General features: G+C 43.2%; 1 protein-coding gene across 1 annotated transcript in view; it reads left to right on the top strand.

The window, feature by feature from the left end:
- LOC109923999 (N-terminal kinase-like protein) overlaps positions 1-7961 on the top strand; it is a 9038-nt gene extending 1077 nt beyond the window's left edge. The window contains exons 2-5 of the mRNA XM_048619808.1: positions 610-722; positions 2271-2579; positions 3404-3485; positions 7415-7961. Coding sequence (XP_048475765.1) covers positions 610-722; positions 2271-2579; positions 3404-3485; positions 7415-7539 — 629 coding nt within the window. The 3' untranslated portion in view covers positions 7540-7961. The remainder of the gene's footprint in view (positions 1-609; positions 723-2270; positions 2580-3403; positions 3486-7414) is intronic.
- The last annotated feature ends 9856 nt before the right edge of the window (positions 7962-17817 follow it).

Below are 17817 nucleotides of genomic sequence, written 5' to 3'. Positions count from 1 at the left end.
CAGGGATGTGCAGGTTAGGGTGGATTGGCCGTGGGAAATGCAGGGATAGGGTGGGTCTGGGTGGGATGCTGTTCAGAGGCTTGGTGCAGACTTGGTGAACTGAATGCACTGCTGAATCTACACGGTAGGGATTCTATGATTAGCCAGTAAGACTGTTCTCACTGGAAAAGAGAAGTGATCTCAATAGAGGGTCTTTCAGACTTCTTTGAAGGGATTTGACAAAATAGAACATAGACCAAAATGTTTCCGCTTATAGGTGAGACCAAACTTCAGGGCCATCAATGTCAGATAATCACCCTCAAAGTCAACAGGGAACTGGGGAGAATGCTCTTCACAGGCTGAGGGTCTGGCACAGCGGTAATGCTGCTGGATTCATAATCCAGAGGTTCAGCCTCTACCTTTGGGGCACAGGTTCAAATCCCAGCCCTCAGCTCAAGGGACAATTACCTGCAACACATTTTGTTTTTAAACGGAATTATCGAGGCAGACTGGGCTGACGTATTTAAGGGCTGGTGTGTGTCTGTGTGTGAGGAGATTTCTGTGCGCTCAGTGAGTGGCCTGTTTGAGCTGGAAGTGCCCATTAATACCTTGCCCTGTGTGGCTTCGCAGAGGCGGGTGACAGACCGAGCGCCACCCCCACAGCACCGGCCCCCTCCGAAGAGCCAGCCGACGAGGAGGATGCGGCAGACAAGTGGGACGACGAAGACTGGGGTAGCCTAGAGGTAAGTGCTTGTTTGGTGCCATTGCGGCGGGGGGCATGAATCTCGCCTGGACAGTCAGAAGGAGGCATGTCAGTGCTGCGTACGGGGTTCTTTGTTGTGGAGACAGTTGCCGAGAGGCAGGGTCACCGAGACCGTGCCACGCTCCTCCTGTCTGATACAAAGAGGCCACCCACTACCCAGCTGCGATGGGTCTGCTGCAACCTTTTGTGTGACCGGTTACTCCCTGATTTGTAAACAAGAGACCGAGCAGTCGGAGGGGAAGGTGGGCTAGAGCGGCAGTTCCAACTGGTCACTGGGTGTAAATAACGAGAGAAAAACAAACGAGAGAACGATGGGTGTTTCTATGTCCCTGTGAGCTGGCTGCATCAGGGGTGTGGGGGTAGGCGGAGGCTTCCTGAAGGGGAGCAGTTCTGCCCGTTGACCCTGTGCCAGCTCTTGGAAAAGAAGTTATCCGACTGGGCCAGACTGCCTGCTGCCCTCAAACTCCCCTGAAAGGCCTTTCCACGGGTTAATGGCGCTATATAAATGTGGGTCACCACTGCTGTCATGTGAGTCCAGTCTGCAGGAGGGCAGAATGTGGAACTTGCTTCCACAAGGAGAGTGGCTGAGGCAGATAGGGTGGATGTGTTTTAAACGTGGGTAAATGGGCGAGGGCAGGAGGGAATGGAGGGATCTTTATGGGTTGGGAAGAGGGTTTGCCGGCACCATCAGTAACAGCAGTTTGGAGTAGATGGACCAAATGGCCTGTACCTGAGCTGGTCCCGTTTATCTAACACAGCACTGCAGTTTGTTCGTCTAAGTATTGACGGGTTTCACTTTGAAACTTTCCTTTTGATCAATGCACCCGCCACCCAGCATGTTCCAGATCATTGTAACGGTGCTTAGAGAATTCTGCTCATTTTCCATCTGAAACTTTGGTGTCGGTTAGCTCAGTGTGTTCCTGTCCAATTTCCAGCCTGCCTTTCTCTGGAAACCGTCTCAACTTACTCGGAACCCCTCGCGGTTTGGAACTGGTCAGTATCCGCGCCCCCACTTTCCTCCAAGGGGAACAAGCCCAGCTTTTCATAAGATAGCAGTAGTTAGATAGGGAGCAGCAGAACAGAAGGAGGCGATGTGGCGGTATTCATTGGCCTTTACTAGATGGGTGAAGGCTCTCACTTAACGTGGAGCACGCGTGACGCTGGGTGGCACGGGGTAGTGATAACATCCCTGGGTAAGTAATCCAGAGACCCACGTTAACATACTGCGGTGCACAAGTTCAAATCCCACCACGGCAGGTGCTGAAATTTAAATTCTATTTTTAAAATCTCTGCAATAACTAGCTAACCAGTCTACAGCTCCTGCCAGCTTGTCGTAAAGGGCTATGTATTTCACTAATGCCTTTGGGGTATCCTTACCCAGCCTGTGACTCCAAACCCCCATAGCACCTGGGGTTGGCTGTGGGCAATACATACTGGCCTAGCTGGTGCCACCCACATTGTGTGAGCAGTTTTGAAAAAGAGAATTGGAGGCGCGCAGGACATTTCAAACGTGTTTTGCCGTTTACAGAACGTCTCTGCCAGCGGCAACAAGGATCCCAGTCGCGTGGCTTCGGACTGGGACACTGCGGGCTGGGGTGTGAGCGACAGCTGGGAACCGAAAGCGGCCCAGGATCAGGGTCCCGCGGAAACAGATAGCTGGACCAGCGAGTGGGGCAATGAGCTGATGCTGAGTCAGAGCAAGACCCTGAAGGCGAGGGCCTCGGCGATTCGGCAGGAGGTGCGGTTGGCGAGTGAGTACAACTGGGACGGGACGAGTGGCCTGAGCAAGGACGAGGACTTATTCGCCACTCTCAGTCAGCCATCTTCAACAAGCCAGGTAACTAGTATATACCCCTGGACGGGGACTGGCCACGCGCCCCCCGGGACGGGGACAGGTATGAGACTGGGTTAGATATAGTGAAACTCCTACTCTTTTTTTAAATGAAAGATAAAGCATCCTCGACCCTGTTTCCATCCAACACTGTCGGAACAGATGCAGCATAGGATTAGATAAAAACGCTCTTAACTACCCTCTGGGGCGATAATTGCTGGCCTAGCCAGCAACGCCCTCCTCCTGTGAATGAATTTGAGAAAACCCACGTCAAGATTCCTCCTTCACCCGAACATACATTTTGTCTGCTGGTATTTCTCTGTCTGGTTCGGCTTGGACCAACTGCCTATTTACTGGGAGCACCAGGGAATGCCTGAAAATGTGTGCTCTCCTCTCACTGCCCAAACCATTATTCAGGTTTGGTTTGTCCCCTTGCCATAAATAGATGGATTTGGGAATCGACAGAAATCCTTATAATCTGGACCGGTGAAACTAGCGCTCAGCTGCGGCCCCTATTGCAGACACTTAAGTACAATGTTTGAGCTGGTATTCTGTCACTTCTCATTGGTCGAGCCCAATGAAAAGTTCTCCCTGGGGCCAATACTTCTCCCTCAGCCAGCCACACCAATGAAAAGTCGTCAGAGCATTATTGCAGGGCTGCTAGTGGGAGCTTGCTGTGCGTAAATTTGGTGCCGCATTTCGTACATCGCAACAGTAGCTACACTTTGAAAAGCATTTCATTGGTGGTTGGGACATCATGGGAGAGGTGAGAAGCGGCTGGATGTAGGACAGTGTTTACGCAGTTGTATCACGTGTCCTCATTTCCACAGAAAGACGAGGATACGTGGAATGTGGACCCCACAGCTGGCTGGGACACCGAAGAAAACTGGGAGTCAATCGAAGCTGAACCAGGTCAGTTCACTGAAATGTGGAGTTGACAGCAGGTGGATAAATGAATGCACAGGAGTGTGGAACTTCCGTGGTTTTTCTGTTGATGGAATATTGCGTTTGAGAAGTTTGTGTGCCGTCATGTTCAGCACAACATGATGGGCCATAGGACACATTCCTGTGCTGTTGAGTTCTATGTTCTATAAATCCAAGTACCTCTTGGCTTTGAGCAGACATGGGAATAGAAAGCATTTGAGTTCTGAGAACCTTGCTTTAGTGAATGTTGATTTGAGCCCACGCTGAGTGAAATGTAGATTCTCTGCAGGTGAAGGCTTAGATGGATGTGAAATCATGGGTTCAGGACCAAGGTCAGAGACTAGATATTCCAGCACCACCTCTTGCCCCTTCCAAAATCAATTACTCTCTGAGCACTGCCATAAGAGTTGTAAATCTGTTTTAATCAGAAGCTTCATCACATTTCACTTGTCGGCCCTCAGCACCCCTATACCAGCTCTGTACTAGTCCAAACAGTGACCACACGAAAGGATGAATTATAATGGGAGAAACAATGGGAGCATTTCAAAAATTTGTGGCAATGACCGTTTTAATGTGGATGTAGACATTAACAAATCAGATGGACAAAGGTAGCCTTAATTGAGATGTCTTTTCAGGATAGTTTTGTGGAACGCATTGTGGGTCTGACCAGACAGCTGGCTGGAATTAATTCATTACCTCATGGTGAAGATGCCCCTGGTTAACAGCAGTCGTAATCTCATTGAATTTCTGCTTAGTTTGAGGGATAGAAAACAGACTCAGTCCAAGACTAGTATTTTAAATTTTAATACGGGTGATTGAGGGCACACGAGGTAGCTAAACTGAACTGGCAAATGTGGAATACCTCAATAGAAACGCAGTAGCCAATATTTCAGAACAACGGGATACATTCCAAGTTAAGAACCTACCATCCGTCATCAACTTTAAATAGAATCATGCAATTATCCAAAGATGGAAGACAGGGCAGAATATTAGAAACACATCTTGATTTCAAATAGCTCTTCATATGATTTCTGATTGCTCAAAGCCAAGAGGTAATACTAGACACAATTATACTTTGAATTCCAGAAATGCAATGGAGGAATGGGGAAATCACTTCAGGGAAGTGGTACAGAGCAAATTGTCAGGCAGACAAGTTCCTGATGGACTTCATTCTAGGGTCTTAGAAGTGGCTAGTAAGATAGATGATGAATTTTTTCTAAGTTTCGAAAAGTTCCTTGAAATTGGAAAATAGGGAGTCTAACCCCTTTATTCGAAAAGGGCAGACAGAAAGCAAGGAACTATAGGCCAGTTAACATCTGTTATAGGGAAGATGTTATGTGCTGTCAAAGATGTTATAAAGATGTACATACTTAGAAATGTTCGTGACAGTCAAGCAGAGTCAATATAATTTTGTGGAAGGGAAATCACGTTGAATATTGGAGTTCAAGGAAGTAATGTGCTGTGGATAAAAGAATTGGTGATATACTGTACTTGCATCTGCTGAAAGCACTCAATAAGGCACCAGATCGAGGATATTGCGGGGGATAATGTATAAGCATGGACAGATTAGGTAGCTAACAGGAAACCAAGTGGTATCACAAGAGTTGTTTTCTGGTTGGCAAAATGCAATGAGTGGTGTCTCAGCGATCAGTGCCTTTTACCATGTGCACAGAGGATCAGAGGTGAGGTTATTAAATTTGCTGAATGCACAATTTCCTATCTTAAGTTATGAAGAGGACATTGGGAGGCTACAAAGGGATATAGATAGGTGAAGCAGGCAGGCAAAGATCTGACAAACGCAGTATTATGTGGAAAAATGTGAAATTATCCAGTTTAAAAAGTTGCCTAAATGGTGAGATTGCAGAGCAAGCTGGGTATTCTATCACATGAATCTCAGATTATGCAGATGCAACAATTAACAATAGACTGGATTGGTTAGTACTATATTCACTGGAGCTTAGGGCAGTGAAGAGGGATGTCATAGAATTTGACATCTTTCTAACAGGAAAGATGTTACTGATAACTGGGGAGTCCAGAAACAGGGGCCATTATCTAAGGATACAGGGTCAGCCATTCAGGACTGAGATGAGGAACTTATTGACACAGACAGTGGATTCTCTGCCAACCATTCAACGTTTGCAAGAAAAGTTAGAGATAGTTCTTAGGGCTAAACGGATTGAAGGGTATAGGAAGAAAGCAGGAACAGGGTACTGAATTAAATGATCATACACTATCATGTTGAATGGTGGAGCATTGCTGAGACCACACCTGGGGTACTTTGGTCTCCCTATGTAAGCAAGGCTGTAAATGGGGTTTACTAAAGACAATTCACCATTTTCTGGTATTATGGGTATTGTAGACTTGATAGAAACAGACAAAATCCTGATGCGGAAAGGATGTTTCCTCTTGTGGGAGAATTTAGAATTGAGGATTGGCTATTTAAAACAGGTGAGAACTTATTTCATGTCCAAAAAGAACATGAGTTGGTGGAGTCAGAATTATTGAATAGTAGAATGAAATGCCATGGTCAAGGGGAGAACTCCTAATTTAAACAATATAAATACTTGTCTTTAGAATCATAGAATCTATATGGTGTGGGAGCAGGCCATTGGACCTATCAAGTCTACTTGGACCCCCAGATCCACCCCAACCCTGTAAACCTGCATTTCCTATGGCTAACTCACTTAGCCTGCGTATCCTCGGACATAGTGGGCAAATTTAGCATGGCCAATCCACCTAACTAAACATCTCTGGATTGTGAGAGGAAACCCACACAGTTGCCCTAGGGTGGAATCCAGTCCCTGGTACTGTGAGGCAGCAGTGCTAGCCACTGTGCTGCCACAAATTCTATGATAGCAGAAGTCCCAAAGATGTGCAGAATGCTGTTATTTGCAATGTGTGTACCACCTTTTGGGTGAAATGTTCCCTCGTGCAGAACGAATGGCGTACTTTTGATATCTCGCAGATCAGGAACTGAACCCTTGGTTGGGACAGAAGGATCTCCCACCCTGAATAAATTACAAGGACGAGGATGCAAGCAAGCAAGCAGAACACCTGTCCAACGAGGCAATGGCTGTAAGGTTTTGGAGTAGATTTGTAGCTTAGGTTGTGGGGGTTGAGGTTGGTTGGCTCACCAAGCTGGTTTGTTGTTCCGCAGACGTTTTGTTACCGTGCTGGGTAACATTATCAGTGCAGCCTCCGATGAAGTGTCAGTGTGTCTTCCCGCCTGGTTTTTAAACTCCAGTCCTTTGAGCTGGCTTGCCTCACTTCCGGTTTTCCTTCGTAGTGGAGTGTATATGGGGTCGAGTTCTGTGTGTTTATTAATGGCTTTCTTCGTGGAGTGCCAGGCTTCTAGGAATTCCCGTGCCTGTCTCGGCTTAGCTTGTCCTGGGATTTTGGTGTTCCCAGTCGAACTGGTGGTTCTCCTTGTCCATGTGGATTGAGATGAGTGAGTATTGGTCGTGCCTTTTTGTAGCCAGTTGGTGTTCGTGTACCCTTGTTGTTAGTTTCCTTCCTGTTTGTCCGATGTAGGGGATCTTATAGATGACATTGGTCCTGTCCATGGTGGGGAGTGGGTCTTTAGTTTGGGTGAGCAGGCATCTTCTGACCCAGTTTTTTGGATATCCATTATCCTTGAAAACCTGGAAGAGGTATTCTTCCTCTTGGTATAGTTCAGTGTTCACTCGCAGCTTCGTTTGTGTGTGTGTGTGGCTTTTCTGTTTACTTTTGTCTTGCGCTCTACCATGATGTTCAACAATGGGAACCGTTTGTTCTTCTCCTCTGGTGAATTTTATTCCGGTGAGGGTCTGTTTAATCCAAATGAAATCGGTTGTCAGGGGACCGATTTGGGCTGACCTGTAACCTGTGGTTTTGAGTATTTGACCAATTCTTTGTAACGTCTGCTCACTTCACTTCAGGACTAAGCAAATCAGATCTTGCCAGAAAGAAGCGGGAGGAGCGGAAGAGAGAAATAGAGGCAAAGAGAGCAGAGAGGAAAGCTGCCAAAGGACCATTGAAGCTTGGTGCCCGAAAAGTTGACTGAAGTGATGCAGCTGCTGGGGCTGATCACTCTATGACAGTGCAATTAAGTGTTCCATTTCATTCCGAGAGAGGCCATTGCAGGGAGTCCCGCTGTGTTTTCAATCGAACCTAAAAAAGCTTTAACCCCCCACCCCTTTTTCTTCACAAGTTGATTTGTTTCTTCTGGAGCCTCGACTCACGTGGAATTCTGTGCTATGCAGTATGTAAGGACAGAGGAGAGAGTCGGAAGTGGATGAAGATGCACCAAACAAACAGTTGGATTCTCAAAAGCATGATAAGAAGTTGCTGGTTTCAGATTACGTGTGCAACTCCTCAAAAACGTGGAACCTTTACATCGAGATCATGCCCTGTTTGGATATCCATTGTATGAGACTGTAGTGCAATTACATAGCTGTGCAGTAAAAAGAAATCTTTTGAAGCTAACAGGCCATTGTGACTTTGTTTGTGCATAATTTAAGTCTCACCCTAGGACAGTAAAACAACTGAGGAATATAGAGATAACAAGGTGTAGAACTGGATGAACACAGCAGGCCAAGTGGGATTCTGAAATAAAGCAGCAGATAGGTGGAGGTGTTCATCCAACTCTACACAATCTCATTCTCCAGCAATCAGCAGTTCCTAATCCCTGTATTTACTTAGACTGCTCATATTTGTGGACAGAAAGTAGTTGGTATCAAGTCTGGTATCAAGTCTTCAGATCCAACTTCAACCTTCAAGTGATTTCCAGCATCCACAGCTCTTTATTTTCATGTTGTTTATTCTGGTTTTTTTACTAATATCTTTCCAGTTCTCAGGAACATCAATGTGATGTGTACCATTAGTGGATCGACTGCCTGAACCTCCATTAAAAGTGTTCTGATCTAAACAATGGACATCAAAATAGGTTCCACAACTGACAGATTTATTAAGCATACATTACATACACAAGTTTAGTTGAGAAACATTTATTTCAAAACTAGTGAAGCATCAAGTACAGGAGATGCTCTCGCTGTTGAAGGTTGAATCTGTAGTCAATGCTACTGCTAAACAAAAACAGGCCACCAAAGCCCATCTGCATCTGCTTGTGACCTAACTCTACATTCATGCATATTCCCAAAAAGTCTTCCAACCCATTGGTCATTAAACCATCAACCTTGAGAAAAACATGCTTTTAAATTGGGCAACCCCTTAAACATTTCGTGCTAGTTCTAAATGGTCCTACAACAGAAAACTAAGACACAGCAGTAGAATTAGGCCTTTTAGCCCATTAAATTTGAGCTAACTTGATCAAGAACTTGACTCCACAGATTAAATTCATGAATCCCTGGTATGGAAGCAGGCCATCTGGCACATCAAGTCTGCACTGACCCAACCCCACATTTCCCATGGTCAATCAACTCTAACCTGCACATCTTCTGACAGAGGAAAAACACAGACAGACAGGTGGAGTCAAACCTGTGCCCCTGGTACTGAGGCAGCAGTGCTAACCACTGAGCTACCCTCTGACTTCAGAAATGCCTCATCTCAGTTCTAAGGGGTCATCCCTTGAGGCTATACCTCCAGATCCTAGTCTGAGTAGAAACATCCCATGTCAACTCTAAGGCCCTTCAGATTGAAACTCAATACTGACTACCTCCCCCCAATTTCATTCAGTACAGATCTAGAGTCCACAAGCCACAAGCCACAAGCCCACCTCACAAGGTTTTAATCTCCAGGAACATCACCGACTTCCATTAAGGCTTTGACTTACCTAAACTAGTAAACTTTCTCTGGACTGCTTCCAGCATGTGAACATCCTTCTGCAAGTATGGCAATCAGTACTGTACACAATTCTCCAGCTGCCATCTCACCAATGCCCTGTATAACTGAAGCATCATCTTCATTCAAATCACCTTTGCAATGAAATGCTATTAGAAAATCAGACACTCACTCTGTAGATGCTGCAAGACCTACAGAACTTCTCCAGCTATTTGTTTTTGTTTTGTGACATTTTATTAGCTTCCCTGTAGCTGCATACAAACCCCGATTCATTCACAAGATCATGCTGCATTTTTTAATAACAATTTCACAATGTTCCCCACATCTTTGTCCAATCATAACCCATCAATATCTCATTGCAGACTCCGTACATCCTCTTCATAGCTCACTGTCCTGCCCTTGCAGCAACCATATAAATTCCTTCCATCCAAATCATATGTAGATTGGAGGCCTCACCACACCATTTACCACAGCAGATTGGATGTCATAAAGGGCCCATTTATTCCTAATGCTTCCTATTAGGAAGCCATTTTCTATGGCTATGTCACCCCAACACCATGAGCTTTCATTTTTCTCCAGTGTTCTGGAAAACTAAACAATTCATCCAGCTTTCCCTTTATCTACAACACAAATAACTCCAATAAGTTACATATCATTTCAGTTTTGCTTGAACCTTGAACTTTATTCAAAAAGACCAAGTAGGGAAAAGTTACACAAGCTACTTTTCAACCTGCAGGAACCTTCCAAAAACTTAGTTTAGGGAAATTAAACCTGGATTCAAAGCATTTATCAAACAAATCAGCTGGACCTACATTTGAACTACAAATAACAGCCATACTCTCCACTAATAAGTGAACCCAGTCAATAAGAACAATTTCACGTGTGTGTGCAGTTTAGACTCAAGACTGGCATGAGCATGCTGTAGAATACTTGCAACTGAAAATCCAAATATACTTTGTCTATTACTCAATCTGTGGCAACTTATCCAACATGGCTTCCACAGTACAACCAACTCCTCTGCTGGAGAGGATATTGGTTCAGACATCACATTGATCAGATCAATCATTCACTAGATAAATTGAGGCCTTTTAGGAAGAGCAATGAGTTCTGAGCTTAAGTGGCTGAATATTAATATGAAGATAAAGCTAATCTGTACAAAGGTTAAGTATTCAAATGCAGCAGTCTGAAAGGAAATTCTTGGTCATTCATGGTTCCATTGGCACAGCACTCAGATGAAATTTCACTTCAGGGTCTTGGGCAGAGTGCACAGGTGTCATCCCACAATACTGATTCAGCCAGCAGGGCAGTCCCATCTAAAATGGGAAACATTCCAACAAACTGTTTAAATGGTTGATAGGGTGGTGATCAACTAGTATGCAAGTACAGTAATGCATTAATCAAGCAACTGAAATGTATGTTTACACAAAAATGGAATACAATTCAATGTAGCAGTATAGGATTATTGTGACCACTTATTTCTGGCTGCCTTATTTCAGAAGATCCAATTGTTCAAGAGTTCAGAGAAGGTTGACCAGACCCATTTCTGAGATTAAGAACAGCTGAACAGTCCGCTACACATCCACTGGATTTTATTTGATGAGACACAAGATGTGATCTTATTGATACAAATATCTTGACAAACCAAGACATGGTGCATGAGCCATAATATTTGAATAGCACAGCAGAGTCAAAAAGCCAAACAGGATGCAAAAATACATTTGTCGAATTTACAGCTAACATGGTGTTCAAGTCCCAATCTGAGAGATCCCACAGCCACACTAGTGAGCACACCTCACTGACCTTCAGTCAGAGGTCAAATCAGCTGCTACATTTCCTACAAATAACCAAAGTTAGGGATGCATGCATGAAAATTAAGCCATTAATTCTCACTATTAATATTAGAACTCTGTTCCATTGGGCTTTACTTTGAGCTGCTATACCCATTCCTCCAATGGAGTACAAATTACTAACAAGAGATGGATGCAAAAAAGCAGATACTGCAGGGATTCGAACCCTATCCTGGAAACCAGGAGTGCCAGCCACCAGCATCTTTTGCTTTTTTTGGGAGTAAAGTGGTAAGGCAAAAGCAAAACCTGAGAAAACAAGATTTGTTCTCTCAGTAAAAGAAAACCCAACCGCTGCCTAATGAACTCCAAACTCTTTATCCAGGATCACCCAAGTCAAACACGGTAGAAATTCCATCTTAGACCACTGTATTCAAACAATCTGCCTTCGAGAACCTGAAAAATCCCAATCAATAGTTGCGATCCTAAAATGCAGACCCTTTTAAAGAAGCCAGCTATCACCAACCATGTTCATGATGAAACATCTATGTAGTCCATTGATTGTATTATGTTTTGTAATATACGTCCTAAAAATTGAACAGAAACAAACACAGCACAGACAGCCTCTTCAAACAGAAATTCCACAGTAGATGAGCAGAATACTAAAATGACAGCCTCATAAGCACACGATACAGAATGCCAACACTAGAATACTACCTCATTCATACACAATATGCTCACACAATAGCAGCTTACTGATACATTGTTGTACAAAGGTACTTGAGATCATGGAGAATTACTTTTAAGTCGCTGAACTGGAGCTTCAGGGATCTGAAAAACTAAAACACAAGCCATTTGCCCACCCCAGAAGAACCCACTGAAATTTCTTTTAATTATGAAATTGGCACCTGTTGAAGACTGTCCATAGTATTTTCACTTCAGCAGCAAGGACTTGAAACCTGAAAAATTAAGAACAATAATGCTCCCCACCCTAAGTAAACCCGGAGATGGTTTGAATGGGAATGAGATGTACAACCCAAATACAGGTACATCCAAGTCTAAGCAGACTTTGAATTTAAAAGCTAAAGCATGTTGTTTTTCATCCTAACTACTACCTGAATTTTCAAATGAGAATGAGCATCTTTGCATATGTTTCGTGTTAGAAACAAACACTGAAGGTCTGAAAAAACTAAGAATGCCATTGCCCACCCTAAACCCTTTTTCAAAAATAGAAAAATCGAGCACCTGTGTATGGTTTGTCTTGTGTCTAACCAGCTTGAGACCTGAAAGAAATTAAGAACAATATTGTGCCCCCCCCCTCAACTCAAAGGTTTTAAATTATGAAATTTGCACCTGTGTTGAGAAATTTATAGTTGATCCGTGTGAAGTAGCAAGGACCAGAGACCTGAAAAAAAACTAAGAACAATGACAGTGCCCACCCCAAACCCTGTTGAAATGTTTTAAATGTTAAATAAGGTTCTGCACCTGTCCAGCTGAGTCCAGTGTAGTGGTATATTTCACTTGGCTAAGCAGTACAAACTGGAGATCTGAAAGAACTAAGAACAAGGACATTGCCCATCCCAAACCCTTTTGAAAAAATATTTTAGATATTGAATAAGGTTTTACACCTGTCCAGTTAGGTCTGGTGTACTAATATTCCACTTAGCTTTTTGTAATTTGAAATGAGCTTATCTAAGCAGCACAAACATAGCAGCCTAAAAAAACTAAACAGTTAGCACCTTCAGGTAGGCTGTCCAACGCTGTTTATCCACATGGAGCAAATGCTGGATGCAGGGGCAACTAAGGCTGCAATCCTAAACCTCACTGCAAAGTTTCAAGAATGCGCCAGCATCTTGCAAGTGTCCAGTTCCACTTGAACAGCAAAGGGATTGGAGATCTGGAAAAAACTAGAGAAGTGCTGTTTGATAACCCTATCCCCGTACCCATTACATGGATGAGCAATCAGCTCTTCAATTACAAATCAACACCCATCCCCTGAAACCCCCAATACACTAAACCAAATAATCACGTTTAAAATTGCTTGAGATTTAGTGAATATAAAGTTTAAGAGCTCTTTGAAAATTTAATCCATAAATTTAGGTCAATGGGTTAAACTATTGATGAATGTTATCAAGTAATTTGCTTACCAGACTGATTCGTGGGTGTCCTTTCTTTGGCAGCGCACTTAAAACATGGAACTATTTTGCTTTTCCCAAATTCCCAATAGAAATAGGTGACAGACTACCACCTCTACAGCACAACTGTGATAGAACTACTGCATTAAGGTGAGGGTACCTGGATCAGTTGCAAATTTTATGGCTCCAAGCAGTTCCTAATTATTCTTTGGACATCTGGAAAAGAAAATCTTAGAAGCAAAGACATTCTCCCCACCTTCCCCTTCCAATTTGAAATTGAAATGACTTTGCAATCGAGACTTATCTGGATTAGATGGATTTCCATTATCAACCCATAATTTGGGGGATTGTAGACTGTATTAAGTGCTTGTAACAAAAGTAGAATCTTGCATACAATTTGACAAATTCCAAGATATTCAGTGACACGAACACTCACAGCTTCAAGTTCATCATTGATTCTTCTACATCTTTGGACTGTGGCTTGAGCCTTGTGTATTCACCTGCAAAAGTCTGAAGGAAAATGTCTAACCCCTCCCATCTCCAGTACCATTTCAGAAGTATTAATCATGAAACACTCATGCGTACAGAGCCTCAAATTTACATTTCCTGAATTTTCAACTGACAACTGGTTAAATTTTAATCATTACCTAGAATTCATGCAAGAATGACCAACTCTTCTCCCATCTATTGCCCCACACTTCAAAGAGCAACTACTAGCTAGCAAATTAAAGTTAAAATCCATAAGGAGTGGGTACATGGGAAGACCCAAGAACTGACATTGAATCCACCCAACAAAAATATAGGAAATATACTATGAAATATGATTAGGGATTGCAGTAACCAGAGACAGCCAATTAGAAGCCATTTCCATACTACTAATTCCATAGTAGCTAGAACTGAATTATTCCCAGGTTTGATGATTTAACAGAATTTAAAATATTAAAAAAGTGATGACTACTCAACTAGTCTTCCAGATGAAGCTTTCTGGTCTTCTATAGCACTCCACTTCTCAACTGAGAATCTGAAAAATGGTTCAAAGCCAGTTCCACAGCATCTTATGCAGGAAAGAATAAGCCTCTCTATTCTGAAGCATTGGATTGCCAAGTTTGATTTTTAAAAAGGTTTATTACTTGCGATTTACTTGCCGAACTTGCAGACACTTTGAAAAGAGTGGACCTGGAAAATAAAATCTTGGACAAACTTTTCCAGTTCTATTCCCCCCAATTCCAGAAATAGCAACAGTTAATTCCTCAGAATCTGAAAATTTATTGTTAATGCAAAGAAAAGTACATTAAACCAACTTCAGTTGGTTTAAACACCAGTACTAGTTTTAATTCTGTACAATAGTTGCGCAGCAGTCCCATGGACTCTGAACATGGTTGGAATTCAAGCTTGTGAATGACAAGGTGGAATACCAACTCATCGATTTGGCTTTTTAATGTAGAATTTCCAGTATGACACAGCAACACCAATCCAGAATATACACTGCTTTGGTATGCTGAAATTTGCCACATGCTATCAGGTGTACAACTTCAAACAGGAAACACATACTTAGCTGACTTATCTTCAGAACAACAGCACAGCATCACTCCTAGGTAATTCTTTGTCTTATGACAGTGAAAGTTAAGACCCTGGACTGCAGCAGATCTGTGCTCACCACTTATTACAGCTTAATCCTCATTTGCTTTGTCCCAGTGTGGAAATCATACATTTCATTGAAGGTCTGCATTTCTCTCCCTGGATGCCTGCAAAAAGTCTAAACAACACTTGTTCCACCCCAACAATTTGCTCATATTTAACTAGATGTTAAAAATATCATCATTCATTGCTCAAAGATTACATTTGCTCAGGAAGATTTGGTAAAAACATTAATTGCTTAAGCAGCAATGAGTTTTTTTTGACCAAAATGGTCTGGGGAAAGGGCCACATGCAAAGCTGATCAATTAAGTTACCTTGTTGAGCATAAAGCAGAAACAATTACCTTTAGCTAGACAGATAAGAATTGACAAGATGCAGTTAACTCATCAACAATTGTAGGTAAAGAAAACCAGACTGTTGCTAATGCAGATGCCAACATTCATTCATCCAAACGGCTTTAACTGGACATTCAAGATCAACAGCCATCTCCATGGTCCTGAAGATTAGGTTTCTTGCAGCCTTGCTCTGGTTAGTAGTCTATAGCATCTGTAAGAAAAGTCTAGGAAAGCTTGTTGTGGACCCACCCATCAGCACTGCCCAGCATACATTGGTACTCTGTCAATGGATATTTTCCTTTGCTAAATTACATCAATAACTAATGGATAAATTGCACAATTTACAAGTTTCAAATTTTACATGTAATGAGCATTTACAGTCAGAAGTAGTGATATTTAAGAGAAACATTGCTCACGCTCAACGGTGAAGCAGTTCTGGTGGTCTTGATAGAAAGCAGAAGTATTCAAGGGACTAAATCACTGCCTAAATCAGATCTCTTGTAAATAATCACGATCAATAAGGCAGATGCCAAAGCAGATTTGTACCTCTTGAAGAGTAACTTCATTACTCGCCTGGTCCAGGTTATAGTATTACGGTCTGTTTAGCCTGCAAAATAAGAACTAGAAACCATCGCCACCCTCTTCAACCCTCAATTTGTCTAGGTGCCCCACAATCCAAGCTTAAAGCTCATCAGACCCCTGCCCAAACCTCTCACTTCAGGCATAAAGCCCATCACCAGCTATGAGCATAAAGCCCATCATTAGCCCCCCGGCTGCCCAGTATAAAGCCAGTCAGTCTACCCACCACCAACTCACCAGGCATAAAGCCTGTCAGTAACCCTCTGGCTGCTCCCAGCTCGCCAGGCATAAAGCCTGTCAGCCCTGTTGGAACCCCGAAACCCCAGGCGTAAAGCCTATCATCAGCACCAGACCCTCCTTTGTGGCATAAAGCCCATTCATCAACATGTTAGGATTAAAATTCTATCCTTGATTTGAAGTAGTTTTTGCATTGCAGGCATAAAGCCCAGAATGTTTAATCTTGGCTCACCAAGATATTCCCAAATAAAACATCCATATAATTTTTAAATTACCAGAGCTAATAGGCATAAAGCCCTAAGGAGCAACCCAACTGCAATTTTTAACAAAAAGAGGCCAGTAAAACCCCCAAGTAATCATCCAAGAATAAATTCCAACAATCCATCATCCAATCAACAAGCAACCAGAGACTCATGACAATTAATGAAGTCCAAACAGGCACTTAGCTGTCATAAGGTGAACGTTAGCTGGAGCCACGTCTCCCGAATACACACTTGCAAGTAATATTGAATCTCAACCTAGTGAGAGGATAGAGAAAATACGAAGAGCAAAGAAACAACTTTCCGGTTTGGAACTGCACATCAGCATTCGCTACAATATGACAGCCATGTCATCTCGCTGGCAGAAAGCTGGATTTGCTTTTTGAATCAGATGCCTGAAAGATAAAACTAGACAATGTTGCCCACCCAAGCAAGCCCTTGAGACAATTACCCAGACCAGCTCAACATGAACAATATATCAAACTCAATTTTTGCATCAAATTACTGGACTCTCAACATACAAACCAGGCTCAGTCCGTACTCCTGTCCTTATCTGACTTGTTCCGGAAGACTTCAGCCCTGAAACGCATTCTTCAATTACACGACTGCCTCATCAGCCCCCATCTGCTCTCAACTTCTGCCAATGTGCTCCTCCAGGAACTCTTCATCTGTACTGGCTAGCTCATTCTGCGTTGCTTTAGCGATTTCTTGCTATTCAAACCCTTTCCTCCCGAAGATCTTCAATCTTAACCTGCGTGTTGTTTCATCCGTTCATTCTGGTCGACTTCCATGCCAGTCCACTACTCAGGTCAGTCCTTCACAACTTCACATTCAACACTTTTAGACTGATCATTCTGCGTAACCAAAGTCTATCATTTTAAGAAGCGGTCCAATGCCAGATTTTTGTTTCACTATGCATCTAAAACTTGGCAGATATAAAAATAGAGCACTTTTTGCCATCTGGAACATAGTCATGCAGACAACAGTCGCACCACATCTTCAGCCTTCCAACAAACTGCAACAACTTAAAACCCTCGTATCTTCGGTGCTTTACCAAGACATGCTTACATAGCTCTCAACACTTCAGAGGTTCACGAAATTTTCCACTTGGCAACACGATGACTCATGTAACAGATCAACATATGCAGGGGAATGTCACAGGTCACTATCACACCCACACAGCATTCTGCTCCTGCCTACTATTGTAAAGCATAAAAACTGCTTGCCATCCCACCCCAGTCACAAAACTGCTCTCAACTGAAAATAACCACACAGACCCAACAAATGTCAGTAATATTTGACAACTTAAGAACCCATCCTCCAATCAGTCTTTCTCCACATCAACACAAGCAATCTGGAAAGTGCGCAGAAGACATCTCATCTAGAAGATTCCCTTCCACAACTAACACAATCCTATCTTTCCCCAGCGCTAGACCTCCATAAAATGGCGGCCCTACCCACTACGCTGCGACCTGCACATTATGGCGGACGGCCACGGACCCGCACCCTCCCCAAACCTTCTCAAGATGGCGAACCCACCCAGCGTCCCTCTCCCCCCCGCCCAACCTTCTCAA

The sequence above is a fragment of the Rhincodon typus genome, chromosome 43 (genome assembly GCF_021869965.1).
Source record: "Rhincodon typus isolate 14 chromosome 43, sRhiTyp1.1, whole genome shotgun sequence".
NCBI classification, from domain to species: Eukaryota; Metazoa; Chordata; class Chondrichthyes; order Orectolobiformes; family Rhincodontidae; genus Rhincodon; species Rhincodon typus.
Note: the sequence above shows the minus strand (reverse complement) of the source record. Positions and strands in the feature narration are given on the sequence as shown.